Source organism: Chrysemys picta, chromosome 16 (assembly GCF_011386835.1).
Source record: "Chrysemys picta bellii isolate R12L10 chromosome 16, ASM1138683v2, whole genome shotgun sequence".
Taxonomy (NCBI): Eukaryota; Metazoa; Chordata; order Testudines; family Emydidae; genus Chrysemys; species Chrysemys picta.
Window position 1 is genome coordinate 16,735,597 of NC_088806.1, and position 26,237 is coordinate 16,761,833.

At 49.6% G+C, this 26,237-nt stretch overlaps 1 protein-coding gene across 1 annotated transcript; it reads right to left on the reverse strand.

Annotated features, from left to right (window-relative positions):
* Positions 1 to 210: 210 nt before the first annotated feature.
* On the reverse strand, positions 211 to 26,052 carry SRPRA (SRP receptor subunit alpha). Its single transcript, XM_008171078.4, has 14 exons — positions 25,785 to 26,052; positions 21,957 to 22,040; positions 19,056 to 19,219; positions 15,877 to 16,037; positions 14,693 to 14,858; positions 12,842 to 12,995; positions 11,970 to 12,079; positions 11,134 to 11,252; positions 9,419 to 9,505; positions 8,324 to 8,496; positions 7,066 to 7,279; positions 5,863 to 6,026; positions 5,599 to 5,697; positions 211 to 1,710 (listed from the first exon to the last, which is right to left on the reverse strand). The coding sequence occupies exons 1-14, from the start codon at positions 25,908 to 25,910 to the stop codon at positions 1,582 to 1,584; spliced, it is 1,950 nt and encodes a 649-aa protein (XP_008169300.2). The 5' UTR covers positions 25,911 to 26,052; the 3' UTR covers positions 211 to 1,581.
* Positions 26,053 to 26,237: the final 185 nt, after the last annotated feature.

Consider the following 26,237-nt stretch of genomic DNA (forward strand, 5'->3'; position numbering starts at 1 on the left):
TGTCTGTATCGACGTGGGCCATGCCGCTAGCTCAGTTTACAATAGGGCTGAAGGGACAAATACACTAAATGGTTAGCTTGCTCTAGGTTATGTTCTTGCCTATGCTGGTCAGGCATTGTGTCCCTCCAGCAAGAGAAACAACATGTGTAAGGTAACTATATACACACCACTCAACTTATTTATGAAATTTATTTTTATATAAATTATGTATTTCTTTTAGCAGACAGCATTCAATTTATTGCACTATAGCACATCTGCAATACAGAGCTACAAGACATCTTAAGAGTTTTGTATTATTCAATGTAGCACTTTAGACCAGGATCTCTAGAGGCACTCAGAAGGGAGGGAGAAGGGGGGCAGGAAAGCAGCAAGCAGCCAGCATTGTCTTCCACTAACGTTTCCTTTCCCTAGCTGGTTATTAGAGGCAGAAGCTAATGCTGTAGGGACAGCAGGCAAGAGTTCTGGTAGCATCAGTTTGATCCTCAAGACTGGTGAGAAGGAGGCATGTGGAAACAGCTGGAAATAGTGGAAACAGCTTCTGAGGAAGGAAGGGGGTCTTGCAGTACAAAAACCAGCTCTATCCTATACCCTAAGGCAGTGCAGCTTGCCAGAATCCAGGCCATACTCTTGCAGCTCAGATGGAGATACAGCTCCTAGCAATTAACCATTCCTGCCTGGGGGGAAGTCTGCTTGCCATGAGCTGTAGTGACCCTAGGCAGCCCTGCTTTAGGAGTCCCATGACAATGGAACTAGGGACCTTAAGGCAACTTCAGCATTTTCCCTATAGGCCCCTGCTTGACAAGCACAGAGGAGTAGACTTACTATTTTTGGTTTATCAACTTTGGTGAGCTGCCATGGTCACAGCTAGCAGCGAGTATTAATCAGGTTGGCGACACTAAAACTGCCACGAAGCAGCATCTATTTCTGCTCTATGGAATGTGCAAAGCTAGCCTTAGAGCTCAGCAGAGGATCAGCCCCTCGACTGGGACACTTATACTCTTGGATCCCACTAAGTCTAAAAATCCAGATTGGCTCATAGGATCAAGAATACCGTTAACAAACCAAATAGTCCATAGATGCTTAGTGGCAGAGCAGCCCTGAAGTGCTGCAGCTCTTAAACACCCCTCACAAGATATGAACAATACAAAGCTCTAATTTCAGCCTCTACAAAGCATGGAGGCTGAGTCACTTAGAATGAAGGAATCCAGGGGGATGGGCTTTCACTGGCTGAAGGCCACAGAGCTGATCTGGCCCAGGTGTTCCACCTGAAGGAGACAATTGCTTCCCAAAAATAAGCTTTATAGCCAATAAATATGGAAGAAGTGTAGCTAAACAGAGTAAGCAACATGATTGAAGACAGCAACCTCCTTCCAAGGTTAAAGTCATGCATCAGGTGAAGGGAAGGGTGTGCACTGGTGAAAACCATGAGGAAGTATTCAAGCAAGTAGTGGATGCAGCAGCCCCTTGCTCTGTTATCCCTTCATTCTGTTTCGCACTACACTGAAAAGACAAGTCAGTCACATTGTAAAGCACGTTCTTCTGAGACATCTGCAAACAGCAATTTGGTGCAATAATTGGATTTTAGGCCTTCATGAGAGCGGTGACCACAGCCTTGGCATTAAGGCTACGCAGGTCACAGTAGGTTTGTCCAGTACCAACAAACACGATTGGCTTGCTAGTGATGTAAGTCATGGAGATTGCAGCACCAACCTGTGGAAGAAAGATCAATTAGTTGGTTTGAGGTGATCTGCTGAACAGGACTCTGCCTGAATGTACAACCCACTCCTAACAAAACCATCGTGTGATTGGCTAGAGCAGAAGCCTGTACGCTGGGCATGTTGAATTTCCATTAGTGTTCCAGCAAGTTGGAAGGGAGTTCTTCTGATAGACCAGAGAACTTAAGGGGCTGACAGCCAGGAATTCGAGTTAAGGTTCTAAACAACCTGAACTCCCTCTCCACCCCATGGGATAGGATAAATCAAAGCAACTCTGGAAAGTCCATCTCTGCTGCAAGAAAGACTCCTGTGTCCAACTGGGAGACCAGTTTGCTTAGATTAGCTAGGGAAGTGTCTCAGGTATCAGGCAGAGTTCCATTGCAAATGGAGGGAGCGTTTTACTACACTGAGAGAAGGGACAATGGTTCCTTGAATAGCCAGGTGAACTGGAGCAGGGTCTAGCTGAATCTGAGTGGTATGCAAGAAGATGGTGTGACTGTTTTAACTAGATGAGGTGTGGCAGCTTAATGTTAGGGTTGCCAGTCAACTAAACTTCAAGGTGCCACGTTTGTAGCTTTAGAATACAATGGCCTAATTGCTGTACAAAGGTATTATAGTGCCTAGGAATTTCTTTAAACTGTGTTCACAAGTCTGAGGGAGTTGCCAGTCAATCAGCACTTCCATAATCTCACACTGAACAGAGCACAAGTTCTAAAGCTGATACCTGGAGCTAAATAAACAGCCTACGGGACAGACCTTAAAGCAGCTGCTTATCTTCCTGGGCCACAACAGTTCAGAGCTCTGAAGGGAAACAGTCTTTCAAAGTCAATAGTTGATTTGGCAGGGAACCAGAGCAAAGATGTAGCACTTAAGCAAATGTACAGTGCAGCTGAAATCTACGTGGGGCAGAGGACAACACCCAATTTTTACCATGCATAGCTTCCCCCACCAGGCAGTGGTACTATGCCAAAACAATCAGTGCTGGTGTCTGATTCTTGCCTACAATCTGGGCAGGGAGGAGCTGCCGTGACAGACACCAGCATGGAATCCCACTGGGAAGGGCAGCTCATCCCTCTGATTCTACCATGAAAGGGGGTGCAGTGATGGCCAGGCACCCCTGCAGGAAGTCAGGCTTGTTGTTGGTGTGGCTCTGCATCATCTGTCAGAACTAAATGGTGTGATAAGGCTCCCCAAGGCTGCAGAGGGCTTCTGGGAAACAGACTGATCAAACCACCTGAAACTTCACTGGAACAGGGCAAAACACTGAGCTTGAACATTACCATGGAGGGTTCAAGCACATCCTGGTGTAACTCAGGGAAGCAGCTTTCATAGAATCATAGGGTTGGAAGGGACCTCAGGAGGTCATCTAGTCCAACCCCCTGCTCAAAGCAGGACCAATCCCCAGACAGATTATTGTCCCAGATTCCTAAATGGCCCCCTCAAGGATTGAACTCACAACCCTGGGTTTAGCAGGCCAATGCTCAAACCACTGAGCTATCCCTCCCTCACTCTTCACTTTCAGCAGGCTTGGGAATTGCTTTGCCAGCCCCAGAATTGGTAGCGGTTGTGCAGGCTTCACCCCCGGACTGCCCCGTATGCTCCAGGGCTAGGGGAAGAGTCAAGTTATTGTGCCCAGTGGTAGTGCCCACAGTTTGAGGATGTTGATAAATTGGAGACAGTTCAGAGTAGAGCCACAAGAAGAGCAATTAAAGGACTAGAACCCTGCCTTATACTGATTGTCTTGAGCTGCTCAATCTCTCTAGTTTAACAAAGAGATGGTTACAGAGTGACTTGATCGCAGTCTAAGTAACTACAAGGGGAACCAACCATTGATAATGGGCTCTTCAATCTAGCAGGGAAAGGTCTAACACAATCGAATGGCCAGCACTGAAAGCTGACAAATTCAGACTGGAAATAAGGAGTACACTTAACAGTGAGGGGAATTAGCCACTGGAATAACTCACCATGGTTTGTGGTGGATTCTCCATAACTAGAAATTTTTTAAATCAAGATGAGATGTTTTTCTAAAAGATCTGCTCTAGTTCAAACAGGAATTACTTTAGGGAAGTCCTCTGGCCTCTGTTATGCAGGTCACAGACGGTCACAATGGCCTCTTGGGCTTTAAGCTGTAAGTTTTCATATTGACCCAGCAGTTGTACTAATAGTAGGAAATTGAAAGCTCCAGTGTGAACAGTCAGATGGGCCAGCAAAAGTAATGACCTGGTCATTTCTGACCTTAATTTCTTTTCAACTAATTACAGATGTGGATGGCTCAGCATAAAATGAACCATCCCCTGCCTTCCCTACCACCTTTTCAATGGAACTGTAGCAGTGACAACTGAAGCAAGGCTCTTAGTTCCCAACTGAGCCATGTTTGTGAAGTCCAGCACTGACACTAATAATTGTCAGAATCAGATACCGTTTGCTTAGGTCAGCAACCTCAAAGTTCAGAGGGCTCAAACATCTCTCCAGCAACTATCCCCTGCCTGGAAGAACAATGACACTTTGCCTTTCCAAAGCCCCTGCTGCTAGGTAACACTAGCTGGAACTGGTGTGGAGAGTAAACCTTTTGAGCCAGTGAAGGTTTTTATACCTAACACACCAGTCCAGGGAAAAAAAAAAAGAGAGAAACGGGCATGCAATAGGCACCCTCTGAGGCCAGCACCTTCTCAGGACTATGCTGACATCCTCCACAGCCTGTACAGTTGAACTGCTGCCATCAATAGGACATTTGAGAGTGCAAGAGGTTTTTATGCTGTAAGTTGTGCTGAGCTAAGGCAGTTTTCCCTTACACAGATTTAGAGCAGCTTTAATTTGCCTCAAGTTTTGGAGTTTGTTTTGGTTTGTAGTAGTACTGATCTGCACTAGGATTCCCTGGTGGGCCATTTGTGTCTTGCTTGTTACAGCCCTTCTAAAGCGATCTCTGTTGGGGAGCAATCAGAATAGCTTCAATTTAGACGACCAAACATTCAGATCTACAATAAAGATTTCACTTGCCCTGGTGTAATATTGTGATATTATCCAGCAGTCACCACCCACCCCAAAGTAGAACATGAAGTCATTAAACTACCGTATATACTCGTTCATTAGCCCTTTCGTTTATAAGCTGACCCCCAATAGCAAAAACTGTATGACCCTTTCATAAGCTGACCCTGTATTTCAGGGGTTGGAAAACTTTGGCTCCCGGCTCGTCAGGGTAAGCCGCTGGCGGGTGAGGATGTTTTGTTTACTTGGAGCGTCTGCAGGCATGGAGCCCCTCAGCTCCCTGTGGCCGCGATTCTCCGTTCCCAGCCAATGGGAGCTGCAGGAAGCAGCGCAGGCTGAGGGATGTGCTGGCCGCTGCTTTCCACCGCCCACATTGGCCTGTAGGGGCGAACTCCAGCAGTGGGAGCCATGATCAGCTGAACCTGTGGACACGGCAGGTAAACAAACCGGCCCGGCCCGCCAGGGTGCTTACCCTGGCGGGCTGCGTGCCAAAGGTTGCCGATCCCTGTATTAGATATTCAATTCAATGATTCCATAGAGTTTAAAATCATCAAATTTTGGTGTAGACCCGTTTATAAACCAACCCCCACTCTTCGATGCATCACATTTTTACCAAAAATATTTGGCTTATGAATGAGTATATACGGTACTTGAAAGTAGATCCAAAGACAAGAAGGCCCTGTGAGAGGAGTCTCAGGGATGCGAGCATCTGACTGATGCATCAAAAGAACATGCCCTGTTGAGGTCAGAAACAGTTACTCAATTTCTCCCCAGCTGTTTGGTCTCAGCAAGAAGAGGATCCATACGGGGTCATTTAAAAAGACATTAAAAATAGAAGATTCCAATGGGGAGAGAAAGAATGAGCAATCTCCGGGTATGAAGTGAATGGCCATCGTACCTTGTCGTCGATGGTATCAAATTTGGTGAGCACAATTCCATCAATGAGACGTGGTGTCTGGGCCATGGAGTGATCAGCAAGGGCTTTGTTAAACTTGACCTAGGGGAAAAATACAGCCAGGAAATAAGTCCATGTAGGTTCTTCTAAGCAAGTGTCCATCATTGGTATGGGAGCACCTCCCAAAGTGTACACAGAGGCTCATGCCAATAGGGGCCTTCTCCCTCTGGTAGAATTTTGTTTGAGGTTAAAGAATCAGAAACTAACCAGCTGATCCACAGCTTCATTTCCCACCAGGGCTTCCCCGACAAACAGGACCAGGTCAGGGGTGTTGACTGCAATGAGTTTAGCCAGAGCCGTCATCAAGGGGGCGTTGTCTTGCATGCGGCCAGCAGTGTCCACCAACACCACGTCAAACCCCTGGTTACGTGCTGGGAAAAAAAAGTGAAGGGGCTTATGAGATGAAGCAAGTTGAGAGAGTTCTAGTCACACACTCTGCTCCTCCAGCTACTGCCCTTCTGCAGAGTATCAGGGGTTTACTCAAGTCTCTTCCCCCCCCCCTTACAATATTTTCTCACTGCAAGACACTCACAACCCATAATAAATCCCCTCCCTGGGACAGGACCAGTCAGCATAAAAATTAGGGGACTAGAACTGTGGGCCCATGCAAGACCCCAGATGAAGAACCTTGCACTCTGGGGAAGGTCAGCTTGATGCTACAGCTTGGGCCCTTCTCTAGAGCAGGTAGGTTCAAACCTTCCCCAGTAGGCAGATTTCTACTCAACCTTCACTAGGCAAACTGATCCCCAACTGGGGAAACTGAGGCACACACTGACCCTTATGAAACTGGCTTACCCCACCCCCTATGCTGTTCAAATTCAGAAGAGAGGGCACGGCAGCTAATGCACAAGGTCCCTGATTTCCTGGACGAAGGAGGAATCCATCCCCACTGCTGGAAGCCTTCCCTGATCTCCAGTCTGTGCTCCACCCAGCTCTCCACCAGGGGCTGTTCCTGACCTGTCCATTGGGCGGGGACCTGAAGAGGAGGCGGGGTCTATTACAAGTGCGGTGGCAAGGAAGCAGTAAAGAATGGCAAACCTGCAGTGTCAATGACACAGCCAGGAACACAGCCCAACAGTCCAGTTCCCCACCCCAGCTGAAACCTTTACGCGATACGCCAGGAGTCTATCTATCTCCTAGAACTGGAAGGGACCTTGAAAGGTCATCGAGTCCAGCCCCCTGCCTTCACTAGCAGGACCAAGTACTGATTTTGCCCCAGATCCCCAAGTGGCCCCCTCAAGGATTGAACTCACAACCCTGGGTTTAGTAGGCCAATGCTCAGTCCTGACTGGTATTCCCACCTCACACCCCGTGACCACTCCCCCTCCCCTAGAACAGCAGCTCCTGGCTTGGAAAGCAGACTGCCGTTCTGGACGCCCGGGAGTCGGCCAAGGCAGGGCTAGGGCTCACCATACGAAATGGCCTCCATGGCAATGCCAGCAGCATCCTTCCCGTACCCCTTCTCGTAGAGCTGCACCATGGTGCGGCCGCCGTGACTCTCTGGGGGGTGCAGAGCGTTCAGGCGGCGGGTGTGCGTGCGCAGCTGCTCCACGGCTCCCGCTCGGAACGTATCGCAGGCGGCAATGAGGACGCTGTACCCGTTTTCAATCAGCCAGAAAGAGATCTGGGGGTGGGGGGGGAAGGAGGAAGAGATCCTGTTGCCATCCCCAGCCTGAGTCCAGCTGTGCTCAGCTCCCAGCCCCATATGCCACCCGCAGGCAGTTTGCTGTGTCATTCCCCACCATCCCAAAGGTCGACAAAGGAGATTCCCCAAATGTCCCAGCCCAAGGCAGTCACTGACAAATCAAGTAGGGAAGGGCCCAAGTCTCCCGAGGAGAGTGGTGAATATGTTGGCAATGCCCCCCCCCCCTTCCCACTCCCCAAAAAGAAAAGGGAACCAGCTTCATGCTCCTCTATAATGCCAACAGGTGCTTCCATCTCAGGCCCCAGCCAAATCCCTTGGCTGAGTTACAGCCCCCCCGTCCCTCCATCCCCACAGAAATGCCCCTTTGAACACACCACACCGAGGCAGTGATCAAGCCAGCACTGGTTCCTATCTCCAAACCCAATAGAACCCACACATGCTTGCAGGCATCACTAAGCTCTGCCTGTAGTAACCAATACCCTGCATGTCTACACAGCCTTCGAAGGATGCCAGAGCACTTCGGTGTGTGGCAGCTTCTCCAGATCCTCGGTTTAATTAGCCAAGCCATGGGTTTAAAGATCAACGTGCAGGGCTTTGAAATTGACTAGGCTGGTAGAAGTCCCTGTAACTAGCACGGTGATTTGTTAGTGGGATCTCTTCTCCCCTGCTGATGTTGACAAGGGGCTTTTCAGCAGGGAAGGAGGTGTGCATGTGAATGGAGTCAGAGCACACACCAGTTCTCCATCCCCACTAGGTAGTGCAGACTAGTGGCAATATACTAGTGCATGATCTAGGAAGTTGAGCTGCCCATCAGCACAACAAAATTCAAAGAGCTGTTGGACCCACAAAGGAAATGAACTGAACAGAGGAATGGTTTTTCCTAACATTTTGGTTCTAGGGATCTGGGTGCCATAGCCCAAGGGGATTTGAGATGGTGTCTCCGGAATATAAGTAGGAAAGGAGGGTGGATCCTCCTGAAGTGACCAGGCTGATCCCTGAGAACGCATGCAGACTGCGCCCTACCTTGGCTAGGTTGGTCGACTTTCCAACCCCATTGACACCACAGAAAGTGACGACATATGGCCGGCGGTGGCGCTGAGCGTCCATGACGTCACGCAGCATGTCCACACGGCGCTGGGGCTGCAGGATCTGCACCAAGGACTCCTGCAGGGCCTGCTTCACTGTTGAGGTCACCGCTGGGAAAGGAATTAGAGGAACCTTTGTCAGCATTTGATCCCAGATGAGGTGGCTGGAGCACTGCCCATCCTTCCCCCACAGCATCTCAGGAGCATAACAGTCAAATGCAACCTAGATTGGCTCAACTGCCACGCCCAGGAATGTGGGTTCCCTTTGGAGCAGACTGGCTGTTCCCTTGTTAATCTGCCGATTGTGCCATTAGGCTCACTTGCTGACCTCCCCTGATAGTGCGTCTCTAGAACAATTGCTGCCTCCTCCATAGAAGTCCTCCTTTCTAGCCTGGAGCAGGGATGGATGAATCCATTCACTCCTGCCCCAGACTGCTACGAAAAGGTGTGAAATTGAGCAACCACCATTCTATAGATTCTCAGACCTCTGCTCATCCTTTGGCCTCTGCCCGTTTCACCGACTGCAGCAGAGCTTCCCACTAGCAAATCCCAGCTCTTGGGTGTAAGGGGTTAAACTTGTGAACTGCTGCAGAGGTTGGCATCACAGATTTAACCTTCTCCCCCCCACACATATCCTTTGAAGGCCAAACTACAGGAATCCAGAACTGCAGTGGATTAGACATTCCTAAACCATGGAGAGGTGCTTACCCAGCAGGAGAAACACGGGCTGAGGTTATCCCCTTCTGCATATGCACTGAGAGTCACCAGCCACTTGGCAACTAGACACTAGGCTATGCAAGCACAAACAGGCCTCAAGGGCAGGCTGGAACAAGCCCAGGGTCCCATGTCCCTTGGAATATTAGAAGGGCTGAAACACAGCCGAAAAGCAGCAGTGATCTGCTGGGACTGGCACATTTTGTTTCAAGCATCAGGGCAGTGGGTGGGGGAAGAATGAGACGGCATTACAGAGACTTGGGCTAATAGGTTAGAGAACTCAGAGCAACTCCTTGAATGGAAGGACAGAAACACTTACTGGTGAAGGTGCCCATCACTTTCCCTTCCAGTTTCTTAGCCACCGATTCACAGAGCTGGACAGCTATTTCAGCCGCAACGTTCTTTGCTTTGGAAGAGAAAAGCGAAAGGAGCGGATGTTAGTGTTGCGAGACTCTTGGGCTACAGGACTCAGGGTTCTCCCAGTCCCCCCAGAAGGTCTCTATCCCAGCCAGCTCCAAGGGAGGAGGAGTCGGGAGGGTAATCCGCCCCTGAAGGAGAGCAGAGCTTGGCATTGCCAATCATACCCTGCTCTAGAGCAGACAGCAATATGGACAATGAGTGCAGATGCCCTTCTCAAGGCCTTGAAGGGCATGAAATGTGCCCTCTTATCCCCGGTCACAACCCACAGCCCAGATGCTTCCTCAAATGATCTTTCAGCCCCGAAGCAACCCCCCATCCCAGGGGAAGGGAGATCAAAGCAAGGACTTCACTGTCAGACCACCAGGGAAGTACAGATCCTGTTTTGGGGCCAATGGTTTCTCTCCACATCAGTCAACACCAATGATCCCAACCATTTTATCTTCCTCCCCTACCCATCAGAGTCCTCTGCATGAGACAAGAACTTCTGAACCCATCCACATCACTGCTTGGGACACTAGTTCCCTTCTGAGTCTGTTCCAAAAGTGCATTATATTCAGTTCAGCCTGATTCGATTTGATGTGGGTGAATTACTGCCCTCTTAAAAATCTAGGATTGTCACTAGAACCTGACCATTCCCTACCTTGTCACCAGTACAACCCAAGAGGCATTTTACAGAATGTGAGCAAACCAATTAGAATATATAAAGAGTAGGATCTCTTAAATACAATGTGCAGACACACACAAACCTACAGGCCTACTATCCTAAGCACCACTCTATCAACTAGTCCAACAACAGGGTATCATGTCAGACATAACTGGGATTATCCAGCATGTCATGCCACAGGAAAGATACGTGACAGATAGTCGTGGATTTCACCTATGACCATGATATCACAGAAGAATTGGCCACTCAATGTACCTGATCCACTTGCAAACGTCCCTGAGAGAAATTTTACACCAGCATTGTAGTCAGAGCTATGTTACGGGTTTGTTTCGATATCATTCAAAACACAAGGATCTACCTCAACGTAGGACACTGGGTAAGTGGGTCCCCCGTTCAACAAGTTTAAAATCAGGCCCATGCATCCAGGAAAAGGCTCATCAAGGGGGACTTTTGATGGTGAGTGCTGTATGTGGGACACATCCCCAACATCTTTTGTTCTGTTAGCCTCCCTCCACGAGCCCTGTTCTGCACATATATTCAGGGCAGCACAACACATGCTGTGGAAATAGAATATGCAACACTCCTGCAGCACAGTTTATAGACAGCGTGGAAGGACATAACCGAACTCCAAACTCCACTAAGGAGAGACAACAACAATACTGGAAGAAGAGTTGAAGAGAAAGGCTGGAAATAGCAACAGTTCCATGATCACTGGCTAACGGGGTAAAATTCAGGGCAACCTACAGCATCCGTGGCGGAGCTACAACCCCACTTCCTGGAAGAGTCACTTTAAATCCTTAACGCGACTGTTGATACAAAAAAAAGGAAATAGAATTTTAGCGACAGGACTGGAGAAATGGCTCCTTCCAAATGCAGACCAGTCGCTGTAGAGCCTGACCCCGAAAGCAAGGCCACAGGGTACTAGTTTGTAAGAGATATTCCAGACTTACTGATCAGATGATCCTTCATCTTCTCCAGCACAGAGTCCATGTCCTCTCTTGTTAAGCTTTTGGAACCCACCAGGCCTTTCAGCATCCCAAACATGCCTCCCAAACCACCCTTCTTAGCCCTGTGAACAAGTGAAGTGTGGTTACACATTACAGCTCTCAAGCGTAAAGGGATGGTGATACTCTTGAAGAGAATAGCAGCTAAAGGGAGGAGAAGACTGGACAGCCATGACTGCAATTCTCAAGCTAATATGCAGCTGGTCACTTTTGCCTTCTGGGACTGACCTGCTCCCTAGTTCCATGGCATTTTAATAGGAGAACCAGATTATCAGGCAATCGTTCAAACTGGGCGCTGGTCTGTATTAGCTGATCTGTGAGCAGCACGGACGGAGCTAGGTTTGCAAACCCCACCTGGTACAAAACTTCTGTACGAAACAAGTTCCAAAGTCGTCTGGGAACTAGCACGGGTTTTGCTCAGTTACCGTGCCCAGAGAGAGGTACCAACGGTATATCAGGAGTCATTGAGGGAACACAGATCCGGCTTGGAGGTGGTGATTACAGGATCATTTAGTCTAATGACTCAGCCTGCAGAAATGGAAGGGCCATTCACAGCAGACTGGTTATTCGCCATGTGCACCAGCATTTGGGACAAAGCAGGCCAAAAGCATGTAGTGCGTTAAGACAATACTTCCTTCCTAAAGCCAAGGCATCAGCTAGCAGTGCCCGAGATCCATGTAAGCTACTCTATACAAGCTTAGCAGGCTGGACATGTTGGAGGAAAAGCTGTAGGAGATAAAGCAAGGAGATAGCTGGGATAGGGGGGCTGCAGGAGGACTTACCTGGGCTGTGAAGGGTTCTGAATAACCTTCTCCTCTTCAGGTTCCTCTTCATCACTCTCATATTCAAGATCATAAAGACGGCCAGGCTCCCGATCTCGATCTCCTAGGGCCTGAAAAGGATGGCGGTAGGGGAGAGGAGAAGCCACACAGAGAATCAGACCCTGGCATTTAAGCCTTAGTTGACTTCTTTCACTGGCTCACTGCTACAGAGAACTCTTGTGAGGGGCCAGTCAGAATAATGTGACCATCTGTAGCACCTGCGGGGACTTCGGGGAGTTTTATTAATATTGTCTAATCACCACAACTCCCTAGTGAGCTAAGTGGTGGTTTCCTTTTACACAGAAGGCTGAAATAACTTCCCCCAAGATCACGCAGCAAAGCAATGACAGACAGGAATAGAATCCCGGAGTCCCGATTCCCAGCCCTCTGCTCCATCTACAAAACAACCTTCCATATTGCATGGGTATCCCCCTAAGGTAGGTGCCCCCACCTTCCCCCCCACAGCTTTTCTAGCAGTTGGGGAGCTGATTTCAGTTCCTCCAAGAGATGATTCCTCTGGCGTTGAGGTCCAAAACTGTAAGAGCACCATGAGGAGCCAGATGGGTGCAGCTTTCCACAACCTAGTGGAGACTGAGCAATAACTTTGGCAAACTAGTGGGAAGGCACTGCCCAACTAAGACCTAATCTGTAGCAGTCACACCCCCAGTTTCTGTTCAGTTCTGCAGGCTCTAATCCAGCCATGGAGCTTGGGCCACTCTCAGGATCTCCATCTGAGAGTACAAGTCAGGTGAAGGTAAGCTGCAGTGGCAATGCCCCAGGGCCTAGCACAGAGGCTAATCATTCTATAGGAAGGGGAATGTTTAGGACCTTACCATGTCAGGGTCATACTCCTCTGTGGGACAAGTGTCTGTGTTTCCGTTGGTAGTGGAGTTACTATAATCAAGTACTTTGGCATTAGAGTTCCCCAGCTCCCATACACGGGGCTTCTTCCCCTTCTCCTTCTGAGTCTCAGGCTTTGGGGACTTGCTGGAAAGGCAGAGGAGAAGCTATTAAAGCAAACTATGAGGATAGCAGTGACAGTCCCACCATGAGTGGACTACAAGAAGCGATTTTAAGCAGGGGGTGTCTCCCATATGAATGGAATAAGTTTATAGGGTTTACCATGTGGGACTGGTTCACCAGGTATTCCATAGTGGCCAATATGTTGATGCTTCAGCGAATGAGAGAACTTCCATAACATCCCTCCCCAGCTTTGAGAATTCTTTTCTGACCCCCATCAGTTTGTAGGGTAAATTGCTAGCATCCCTTTAATCTGGAGGTAGTCAAGAAAGCACGGGCCACATTCAGGGAAGACTCGTGTTAACCATCCAAAAATTAGAAAGATAGCAAGTTATGGTTAAACTGAAAAAAGATGAAGTATGGAAGCGTACTGCAAAGGTCACCCAACCAGCCTCAACTCTGACCTCGTACCACTGTCAAACTTAAGTGCAACGAATTGCTTTGATCTGTAGATGTACCCAGTACAATTCAACATGCGCCCTTTGCTCTTACCATAAGAATCCCATCACTGAGGAGGTTTCTAACTATTAGTCCAATACAACCCTTCTCTTTTGAGTCACATGTACCACTGAGGAACAGGGTTGTACAGTTGTTCCAGATAAAATTTGGTCAGTTTGTGAATCCAAAAAGTGTTTCTCCCCGCCCTCCAGTGAATGACACGGGCATCCTAAAGAAGCCAAAAGCCACAGGAGATGTTTGAATGATGGCAGTTTGCCACCGCTGGCAGACTGAGTGTCTGGCATTCCAATAGCTGCTGCAGCCTGATCAGGTGATTTTCAAAAAAGTTCACATTGAGTGAAATCCTGGCCACACTGAAGTCAACGGCATACCTCCCATTGACTTCAATATGCCCAGGATTTCACCCTTTGTTTAAGTTCCTGGTCATGCACAGGGCAGACATGTGGACAGCACTGGATCACTCAGAGGGCCTAAAAAGTGTCATCTCCACACTTTCAAGCAAGCTCAAGGAGATACTTTTTCAAAAGTCAGTGTCTTGTTTAAGACTACCTCATTAGAGCCCTAAGGTAACCAGGGCCGGCTCCAGGCATCAGCTTGGCAAGCAGGTGCTTGGGGTGGTCACTCCGGAGAGGGGTGGCAGGTCCAGCTATTCGGTGGCAATTCGGCGGACGGTCCCTCACTCCCGCTCGGAGCGAAGGACCTTCTGCCGAATTGCCGCTGCAGATCGCGATCGCAGCTTTTTTTTTTTTTTTTGGCGCTGCTTGGGCCGGCCAAAACCCTGGAGCCGGCCTTGAAGGTAACCTACTGCTGCCTCACCTTCACCCAGGAAATATGGCAATGACATTTCAAAGAGCACAAGCCCTTAAAAGCCACACCATGTGCCAGTCCTCAGGATTAGAAAGGGCACAGGTCATCACTGTCATTGGAACAATGGGATATTCCTGCATTGTAATGCTAGGGAGGGGTATTTTAAAAGCAGATCTGTTTGTTCCACCTTAAGGAAGAAAGTCTGAAGCTTTCTTGCCCACTATCCACCCAACACATTAAGAACAACTGACAAAAGTTGGTGGTTCAAAAGCAGTATGATAAATAGATCCTTGTCCATTGTTAATGGATGAAACCCTCCCCCACAGATCTGCCACCCTACCACCACCACCTCTCTCAGATTGGAGAGGGGGACACAGGTCTGTCATCCTCTCACTCACTTGGACTTCTCTCCTCCTTTCAGGCGCTTCTTGAAGAATTCCTCACGGTTCTTTTGCAGGATCTCATCCTTGGTCAGTTCCTCCCTGTCCCCAGTTGCCGCAGGAGGGTTCTGCTTTGCATCTGGGGCTGCTTTACTGGGGACAGTAGCAGCTTCGGTTCCTGAAGCTGGACAAGACAGAGCCCTCACCACAACGTTCACACGATTGAAGGGAAACAGCTTTTACTCAGTGCTAAAAGGTGATCAAGCAATTGACAAGCACTCAGGAGTCAGAGAATCCCAGACAAGTTAGCTCAGCAATGCTAAACATTTATTCAGGTTTCTACACCCTGCTCATCAGGACATAAACCCCTTTGTGTAAGGTATCTGTGTGTGTCTCTAGCACCTAGCTGAAGAGTTTGGAACTAGATGGAAGTGAATTTTATATTTCAGTCTGAAGGCAGCAAGGTTTGTGATCATAACCTTTTCCAGAAGTTGCAGTGTTATGAGCTGGCTCCCAGGGAAGCCATCTCCTGTGATTGCGATTTATGGTATACAGTAAGTTTTCCATTTAAATAGGAGGAAAGAATGGCAAGTAGGGCAGTGACTGAGCCAGTGACAAAGTGACCTGAACTCTGGGATTTCCCTGACCTCAGCGCTTAATCCCATAACCTTAATGCTAGTTTTCCCCTCTGCTAATTTCCCAGGTTTCTCTCAAAAGAGCTTGCACCTGGTGGAGGCTTAAAGGCACTGAAGTCAGACCCTAAATCCATATTTAAGAACCTAATCAAAGGAACCTGTTTTTCACAAGTGCCGAGCACTGGAGTCAGACTATTTTGATTTAGGTCCCTACCTTTAGGCACCCAAGTTTGAAAATTTTGACCTAAGCTTGTATGAAACAAGGCAGAGCAAATGAGCAGCTAGTCTGCATGTCATGCACCTTGACCTGCCAGCTGGTGGTCCATTTCACTGAATCAATTGCTACATGCAGGGCAAGGGACGCTGGTAGCCACAGAAGGGCAATAGCAACTAGAATAGTGGATCTGAATCAACCTGTTCCAGTAACAGATGCTACTGGGAAGATGTGCCTGCAGACAAGTATGCGCTGGTTTACCGTCACTGAGGGCTTGGTCACAGCCTGGTTTTGGAGCCCTCTGGGCTATTTGCTCATCCCACTGCACGGATCTGTCAGTTGCATCCACTTACCCTCCTTTTTGGAACCTTTGTTTTTCTTGTTCTTGGCTTTCTCCTTTGGTTTCTCCCCTCGAGTTTCTATCATAGACTTGACAGTCTTCTGAGACTTCACAGACTGTTCAAACGTCTTCATGGCAGTTGGAGCTCGGATTTTACTGCTCTCTTCTGCTTCCCTGATCAAAAAGGAAGTGTTATTCCCGCTCCAAAATACAGTCCAGGTCCAGAACTTAGCATCACACCATGATAATCACTGGAGCAAGAGTCTAGCTGCAACACCCACCATACTGCAAACCTCAACTCCCTGGGGTTAGACTCCAGCTCTTCAAATCTCTGCTGAAGACATCTTTTCTCCCTTTGCTGTGTCCCAGTGCCTCTGCTCACTTGTTGACTAACAGTATTAAGCTCTGGTTTTTGTTATGCAGTTTTTATGTGACTGTACAAAAAGCCCAGGGATGAAAGACATTATTGAACATCTTCTCTTCCTGAAAAAACAGTCTTATCTGTGCTTGTCATCTGTTAGAGAGACAAGCTGGGTGAGATAATATTTTTAATTGGCTCTTTAATTCTGTTGGGGAGAGAGAAGCTTTCGAGCTTACACAGAGCTCTTCTTCAGGCCTGCGAAACGTACTCAGGGCTTGTCTACACTACTAAATTAGGTCGACTTAATTTAGGGTGACCTACAGCCACCACAGTAATTCAATCGGCTGTGGGTGTCCACACTACTCTCCTTCTGCTGGTGTTGCACGTTCTCACCAAGAGCACTTGCACTAACTAAAGTGGGACATTGTGGGTGCTGACAGTCACACGGAGCTCACAGCTGTCCTCAACTTGATGACTATGATAACGAGGCCAATTGACAACTCTCCAACATCACCTACTACACCTCTACCCCGATAGAACGCTGTCCTCGGGAGCCAAAAAAAATCTTAACGCGTTATAGGTGAAACCGCGTTATATTGAACTTGCTTTGATCCACCAGAGCGTGAGCCCCGCCCCCCTGGAGCACTGCTTTACCGCGTTATATCAGAATTCGTGTTATATTGGGTCGTGTTATATCAGAGTAGAGGTGTATAAAGAACTCAAAGATGACCCCACACCACAATTTACCCAGGAATTTAAGGGTATCAAATCCTTCCCCAAACTCCTCCAAGAGAAATTCCACAAACTCATCCCCCAAGAACTTTCAACATGCTTCCCAAGATAAATAAACAGGGGAACCAGGCAAACCCATCATCGGTGGCCATGGCTCTCACGGAACATCGGGACTCATAGAAATCATTCTCAAATCACTTACAACACAAAGAGCCTGCTTTTTCCAGGACACAAGCAACTTCCTTCACAAACTCCACAACATTAACAGCCTCCCTCAGAACACCATCCTCACCACATCACTGCCCTTTACACCAACATCCCTCACAATGACGGCATAGCTGCCTGCTTCAGATATCTACAAGCCAGTGGACAACCCTTAGATATTCACCCCAAACTCATCCATTTCATCCTCACCCATCACAAGTTTACATTCAACAACAAACACTTTGTCCAAACCACAGGAACAGCCATGGGTAGCAGGATGGCTCCCCAATATGCCAACTTCTTCATGGGCCACCTTGAAGAAGAATTTCTGGACAAATGCACCACGATATCCTGGGATTGACATGGCTACAACACTGCATACAACAACTTATTTCCTATTAACAGAGGAAACCTGGAACCTGAGACTCCCATGGACTAAATCTGCATCTTTAAGAAACTGATGTTTGTTCATTCAGTACCTACTACCTTTCCTGGCCTTTAGGAGGGGTTTGTTAGGATGCTCTTCATCAGCTGGTGGAAGCGCATGAAGATTGGAACAAGCCATTCCTATCCCAGAGTTGAAACCCCCACAAATCAATAGGTGCACCGGATATGGGCCAGGGATTAGGCTGTGGAAGCCCCACTGCTTGGGCAAAACACTAGGAAATACCCTGTAAGTAAATACCCTGTAGGTTCCAAGTTCAAACTGGGATGTGGGCAATGGGCAGGATCATTTTTTGGGCCTTTCCTATCTGACATTTAGGATTTAATAGTTACTATTTTTGCCTTTTAAATCGTGACCAAATCTTGGCAATTCTATCAGGAACAATCATTCCAGAACCTGAAACCACTGTTTTCACCTGTTTCCTTTGGCAGAGGCTGTGATGCTTGTCTCACCGGGGAGGGAAACAGACTTTCTACTCACCGTGGCTTCATATTAACTAGGAGATTATCTGCCCCACTCTAACCCCACAATCAAGGATCTCAATCATCGATGAAAAACACTCCAAAGGCTTCTACAGTCAAATAGCTTGGAAATTGGTCAGAGTTGGCACTTGTGAAGGAGCAGTGAGTCATATCAGGGATGCTGAGGGAAGGAGAGGTTGGCTGTATAGGGAGTGAAGATGGACTCAAAAGGAACGCCTTTTATACCACCTGCTTCTGTTCCCACTCACAGTGTAAGCCCTGCCTCAGCACAGAAGATCTGTTGATGGGATGACCCTTGATGTGAAGTTGGGTACAAGATGGCCAAGTGCCACCACCTTGACTGGCATATATCACTGAGAGCCAGCTGGGGGCAGTACAGCTAGCTCAGTTATTTCCAAATTGACAATGCAGCACGACCCCGACCCAAGCGTTCTGACTGAGATGACCTCAGTGTTCCGCTGGTCCAGATAGAGAGGGGCACTGAAAGCAGCCATGCTGGCTGGTCCAATCCAGGACATTGGATGTTGAGTGTCTAGCCCGAGGTCACTTCTATATGAGAAGTCCTTTGGCATAGTAGCCACATCTGCGTAACAGCCTGTGATCAGGTGAGCTCCCATCTCTTGCTCCAGTCAGATACGGTTCACAAAGGACTTCAGTTGACGGAGACTTTTTGTTTAGTCAAACTCTTTTGGACACTATGGGATCCTTAGGTTATGCCTAGTGAGCTTCACAGCAAGTCAGGGGAAGTGCACTCAGTCTCCTGCACTAACCATTATACAACACTCCCTCCAACATTCCTAATGGACGACAGCCAGCCAAAACAAGAGCCCAAACAGCACACACTGCATGAGTGCACAGACATAATACGGCTACACAGACCACTTGCCAATTCCTAATACAGGGCATTCAAAACACAGCACAAAGGAGAGACACAAGGAAACTGAACGCAGCAGAAATGGTCTCGTTACCGGAGGAGGTGTAAAAAATCCTCTTTAAAATCAAAGGTGCCATTGAGGAGCCCCAGAGTGCCTTTCTGCTGGAATTCATTGCGGTATTTATCCCGGAACTCCTTATGGACGTCATCTATCAACTTATCCACGTAGGTTAGAGTCAGGATCTTCTGAAACCCAACCTGGAAGGAAGTGAACAGAAAGTTACAAGCATTGATAGAAAGCAGACACTATGTGTATTATTAGCTGAAAGGAAGATACCCTGCAACACATTCTTATCGTTACATCTAACTAGCAAGAACCACCACTAAATAGCTTAAATGTGAGAAAGGAGATCGAAGAAGCTGCCATCTTGACAATTAGATAATTTATGACTCTAGGACAGGGGTCTCAAACTCAATTTACCTTAGGGCCAGTGCCAGTCCTCAAATCCTCCCAGCGGGCCAATAATGTCATTCATGCCACTCAGAACCCCCCCCTCCAAAAAAAATTCACCCCCAACCTGCCTAAGGCTCTGGGAGGAGGTCTGGGGTAGGGGATTGAGGTGCAGGCTCTGGGAGGGAGTTTGCGGGCGGGAGTGGGTATGTGGTGACGTGCGAGCGGGGGAGCACCTGGGGGTGGCAGGTGGGGGCAAGGGAGGGACCCGGCCCCAAAATTGCTGGAGTCCTGTGGCCGACATTGGGGAGGTTCTTAGGCCGCAAATGCCCCGCGGGCTGGGAGTTTGAGACCCCTGCTCTAGGACTACAGAGTCCACTTCAAAGCTTTGGAGATCAGAAACTTTCAAAGATGCTGTATGGAAAATTCTATGTATTAGCATTTTAAGTTAAACGGGAAACAATCAACTTAAAAAAGCACAGGTCGGAAAATACTGTATCTACTATTGTTACAAACACCTAAGATGATACTAACAACTATCAGGAAAAAAAAAAATCTTCATTTTTCTTGGGCTGTTGCACATTTGAGAGCACGTTGGGTATAGTCAGTTTCTCCTTTGAATTGGACTTTCACAGATAGGGTAGAAAAAACCTAAATAGGAAGATGTTATTGTAAAAATCACAAATTGGCAGGGATACGACATGAAGCCATTTCTAACTTTTTTAAATGTACTAGATTTCAACTTGAAATGTGTCCTCATTTTACTATTTCGAACCATTACATTAACCAAATTAGTTTTTAGAAACTGTAACGTACTATACAGCTTCACAAGCCTGATTTCCAATGGAGACCGATCTCAATCCTACTCTACATCATAAGGCTAGAACTGCTAGTATCTACAGTGCTGGATGATTAAAATAGCCACTAGCCACACACACGTTGCTGAATATAGATCAAAATAGCAGCAGGTACTGCTAAAAACTACTCTCAAAGTTTGTTTAGTACACACCCACTAATGCACTTTTTTAGGGTCCAACTCTGCGGTCATTTTCTCCTGCTGAGGGCACATCTCACAGAATCAGGCTCTAAATTATCCCTAACTTTAAAGTGCACTAAAGGGTGAGGGGGATTCTCCTTCATAGCTACTGTACAGATTATTCTGTACAAAGGCACTGTTTACCACATTAGGAAGGGGGTAGCCATGGATTACCTCACAGCAATACAGAGCCTTCACTCACATCCCCAAATAGAGCAGCTATTCTCAGGACAAAGAGTGTACGAACTGCATCCAAGATGACCTTATAGAGGGACCTGGCTAATCTGGGATTGGCTTTTGACCCCAAGCCAAGGGCATCCAGAACCATTAGGCAGAATAGATCAGATGCTAAATACACGTGCCACAGACACCTTAATCTGCACATTGTAACCCATGGCTATCCTCACCAACCACTAAAAACAAAACTAAACTGAAAGAAATCTGGCTAAATGTACATAAAAAGTTGCTGACAATTCAATCCATGCCAAGCAAAGAATGCAAATATTTGGCACCATCATCACGGCTCAAGGCTCTAAGATTCCCACTTATAGCAAAGTGGAAGGGGGACTCCCATATTACTTTACTTGAGGCTTTTGACAGGATCTGTTAGAGACTGACACACTCAGATGAGACCAAGTTCTCAACCCCAATGAAGTCAATGGGAGATTTGCCACCGACTTCAGTAGGGCCAGGATTTCACCCCAGGCCGCTTCCTGTAGTAAAAATCCCAGATTTTTAGATTTCAGAGAGATTTTTGTCGACTGAGCCTTACTTGAAAGGGTTGTTAGAATCACCACTAGAATTATACCAGCCACCCACACAAAGATGACATCTCAGTGCTCTCTAGTGCCATGGCTCCTAAACCCACTCACCAATGGCACCTCCATTATACATAATGGACCAGAAGCAACCCCAAAATGCAACTGGAGTACCAGTTACAATTGGCCACTGAGTCTTGTATGGATCGTTCTAATGTACCCTGTTAAACCTGGGAGATTCAATTCAACTTCACAAGTAAATTGGACAAGTCACCTCACTACAATAGCAGCCGGGAGTCCTTGGTCAATATTATAACAAACCATACACCCTATTATTGCTCGGTAACAAATGGCTGTTCTGGAATCACAATAGCCTATCACTATTTTAAAAATGAAATACACCTTGTAGAGCACATTTTATCTAAGGATTTCAAAATATCTTTCATATGTTAATTTCACCTCAAAGGCTCTGCACTTGGAGGTAGATATCCCTGTTACATCACATTGTGCTTCATTGTTGCATCGTGATAGTAACTGACTCAAGGTCATGAAGCAAGACTGGACGGTTGCTCTGAACAGAGGCTTTTTCAGCCATGCGTCTTGAGTTTAAGATGTTCTAATAAGTACCTGTTTATTAATACACCAGTATAGCTTATTAGGGGTTTTATGTCATTCCAGGAAGACGCAGAGCCCTATAAACCTGCCCCAAACACCTCGGCAGAGAGGAGGGGCTGTTAACAGTTTACTTACCACAAACACAAGCTCAAACTGATTGTCCAGTTTGTATTTAAGTGTAAGAGCTTCATGGTTAAAAGAATTGTTTCCACCTCGCTCCTAAAAGAAAAACAAATAAAACAATTAATCCACCATAGAAGAGCTGTACACACTTCATGCAGCGGGATATAAGCCTGCACTACAGCTGGAGAAGAATTCCCTGTATACAAATGCCCAGAGTTCTAGTTGCTCTAGTCTTCTTTGCAGGCTCCTGTTGTGTCCTCACCTTTAGTTCATAGCATCTGCCTTGCATCAGGAATCGTTACTCAATAACATGCTTTTCATAGGGAGAGTATGTAAAACCCCTCATTGCATAGCCCCAGCAGCCTCATGGACCCTCCTCCCAGATCACACCCCCCCCCCCCCCCCAACCCCCATAAAAGCTCTCTTCTGCAGCTCATGCCAACTGGAAGAGCCTTCTTGAATCACCTGTTTCTTATCTATCTTTATACCTTCACTTTATATCCCTCAGATGTTTAGCTCTGTAACCAAATAGGTTTAACTCTGAAGAGTATGGAGACCCCGATCAAATTAAAGCTGTAAACCAGCCTTCAAAGTTCTCTAGAATCAAGTGGTCGTCCCTCAGTATTCCAAACCACAGGATATTAGACAGTATCTGCATGGCCACACTAGGCCTTGGAACTCCTGTCAACAGTTTAAGACTTAGCAACAACCTAATGCAAACTGTACACAGTTTGCAGCCACACCAAGTACTGTAGTTACAAACATAAGAAACTGCTATAGACCACAACAGGTTGTTGTTCACAGTAGTACACACAGGAGAGTGCTAACTTCGCAATCAGACTGGAAAAAACCCTTTCTCAATACAGCTGTAGCAGGAATGATTCAAGTCCTCAGCCTATAAGCAGTTGAAGCTACTTTGTAGCAAACAGCTAAATCACACTCAGATGAAAAGGTAAACACCAGCCAAACATAGCATCTTTCATCCCAAGAGGACCAAATGCATTTCAGTCCATATACAATTGAATCTACTCTCGGAAAGCAGTCACTTCTGAAGCGGATCATGGCAACCACCTGACAATACACAGCTATGATACACAATTGTTTAGCACAAGATGTGAAGAATTCTGTAGTCAACTGAAAATACACAGGGACTTTAGGGAGGTAGACTGTAATTACACTTGGAATCAGTCCTGGACACCAAAAGTTAACACTTCAACTCTTGCAACTTATCTTATAAGCAGCATAGAATTTTTCCTATGCTGACTAGGATCTCAGTTTCATGTCTCAAATGACATTACATGGGCAGGGAACACGAACATTGCTTAATCTCACCTAAACACAGCTGGAATTGGGACTGCAGTCTATACCTAACCTCCACACTTCCCAGTGAGCAACCACAGCTAAGGAAGCAGCATGAGCCCCCAGCAGCCAGAGCGAAGGAGAAGATGGGGAGGCCCCACCACTGTGCGGCTGCCAGAAGCCTTGGCAAATTGCCAGAAGTTCTAGGCCTACAATCAACTGGCATAAACCAGAGATAATCATAGCCCCCTTGGCTCTAACACAGCCTAGGGGACTAGGCCCATCTCAGCATCTCCTGGGGAACAGCAATGGGATACTGTGGGTGGGATACATACAGGCAAGGCCCAGGCAACACCCCCGACTACAAAGCAGTGGGAGAGTCTTCCAGAGGGCTGTGTGACAACTGGATCAGAAATTACAATGATGCTTTTTTTCAGAGGGGGCCCTACAGGGAAGCCCTATTCTTTATCAACTGCAACATCTGCCACAGGACAGAATGGGGGGCACCAGGGCCCCCCAGGCAACCCCCCCCACTAGAAAATTAAGCCAGGGGCACAAGAGCCACTCCCCAAGGATGAGTGGGGGCAGCAAAGTTCCGGGAAGGATCTCTCTCTGCGAGAGTGGGTGAACAGGGTCCCGGGGGAAGGGAAAGGTCTCTTCTCCCCCCCCCCCCCCGCCCCCCAGGGAGAGCAGGAGGGAGTAGAGTTCCGGGAAGAGATGGGGAAAGTTTCGTCTCTTCTATCCCCTCCCCTTCCGAGGGCTGAGCGGGGGAGGGGGGCAGGGTTCCGGGGGGGGGGTCTATCTCTACCGAGGGCTGGGGGGGCAGGGTTCCGGGGGGGGTCTATCTCTACCGAGGGCTGGGGGGGGGCAGGGTTCCGGGGGGGGGGGTCTGTCTCTACCGAGGGCTGGGGGGGGCAGGGTTGCGGGGGGGGGTCTGTCTCTACCGAGGGCTGGGGGGGGGGCAGGGTTGCGGGGGGGGGGTCTGTCTCTACCGAGGGCTGGGGGGGGGGCAGGGTTGCGGGGGGGGGGGTCTGTCTCTACCGAGGGCTGGGGGGGGGGCAGGGTTGCGGGGGGGGGGGTCTGTCTCTACCGAGGGCTGGGGGGGGGGCAGGGTTCCGGAGGGGGGGTCTATCTCTACCGAGGGCTGGGGTGGTAGGGTTCCGGGGGGGGTGTCTATCTCTACCGAGGGCTGGGGAGGGGAGGCAGGATTCCGGGGGGAGGTGTCTATCTCTACCGAGGGCTGGGGGGGGGAGGCAGGGTTCCGGGGGGGGTCTATCTCTACCGAGGGCTGGGAGGGGGGCAGGGTTCCGGGGGGGGGGGGTGTCTATCTCTACCGAGGGCTGGGGGGGGGCAGGGTTCCGGGGGGGGGTCTATCTCTACCGAGGGCTGGGGGGGGGAGGCAGGGTTCCGGGGGGGGGGTCTATCTCTACCGAGGGCTGGGGGGGGGAGGCAGGGTTCCGGGGGGGGGGTCTATCTCTACCGAGGGCTGGGAGGGGGGCAGGGTTCCGGGGGGGGGTGTCTATCTCTACCGAGGGCTGGGGGGGGGTCTATCTCTGCCGAGGGCTGGGGGGGTGGCAGGGTTCCGGGGGGGGTGTCTATCTCTACCGAGGGCTGGGGGGGTGGCAGGGTTCCGGGGGGGGTGTCTATCTCTACCGAGGGCTGGGGGGGGGCAGGGTTCCGGGGGGGGTCTATCTCTACCGAGGGCTGGGGGGGGGCAGGGTTCCGGGGGGGGGGGGTCTGTCTCTACCGAGGGCTGGGGGGGGCAGGGTTGCGGGGGGGGTCTGTCTCTACCGAGGGCTGGGGGGGGGGCAGGGTTGCGGGGGGGGGGGTCTGTCTCTACCGAGGGCTGGGGGGGGGGCAGGGTTGCGGGGGGGGGGTCTGTCTCTACCGAGGGCTGGGGGGGGGGCAGGGTTGCGGGGGGGGGGTCTGTCTCTACCGAGGGCTGGGGGGGGGCAGGGTTCCGGAGGGGGGGTCTATCTCTACCGAGGGCTGGGGTGGTAGGGTTCCGGGGGGGGTGTCTATCTCTACCGAGGGCTGGGGGGGGGAGGCAGGATTCCGGGGGGAGGTGTCTATCTCTACCGAGGGCTGGGGGGGGGAGGCAGGGTTCCGGGGGGGGGTCTATCTCTACCGAGGGCTGGGAGGGGGGCAGGGTTCCGGGGGGGGGGTGTCTATCTCTACCGAGGGCTGGGGGGGGGCAGGGTTCGGGGGGGGGTCTATCTCTGCCGAGGGCTGGGGGGGTGGCAGGGTTCCGGGGGGGGGGTCTATCTCTACCGAGGGCTGGGGGGGTCAGGGTTCGGGGGGGGGGGGGTCTATCTCTACCGAGGGCTGGGGGGGTGGCAGGGTTCCGGGGGGGGTGTCTATCTCTACCGAGGGCTGGGGGGGGGCAGGGTTCCGGGGGGGGTCTATCTCTACCGAGGGCTGGGGGGGCAGGGTTCCGGGGGGAGTCTCCCCCCCCGAGGGCTGAGCATGGGGGGAGGGTTCCGGCTGGGGCGCGGCGCGGGCGGGGGACTCTGCCGGGGCCGCAGGCCGGTCCCGTCTCACCTGGAGCAGCACGGAGCGGATGAGCGCGTTGACGGGCGCGGTGCAGGCTGCCACGGGGCCGCGCACGCCCTGGAAGCACCACAGCACGAGGCCGCCCTTGCTGAAGATGGTGAAGAAGTCGAGCATGGCGGGGCGGGCTCCGGGCCGTGCCCGGGGGAACGGGGACAGGAGGGTCCGAAGCGCCGGGTAACCGGCCCGACCACCTCGCCACACGTCAGACTAACTCCCTGCGTCACTTCCGCCGGAAACACCACGCCACGGCTGGGGCACAATGCAGGGGGCGGGGCCGGAAGGATAATTTGATTGGTCCGTTTCGTGCGGGGGGCGGGATCTAGTGACCATACGGTCCTATTCCTGCATTAGGGGAGAACCGAAGCGCGAGACCGCGATTGGTCCGTTCTACGCATACAGGACGGCCTGGAGGCTCAGAGTGCCCTATCCGCGCGCGCTGTT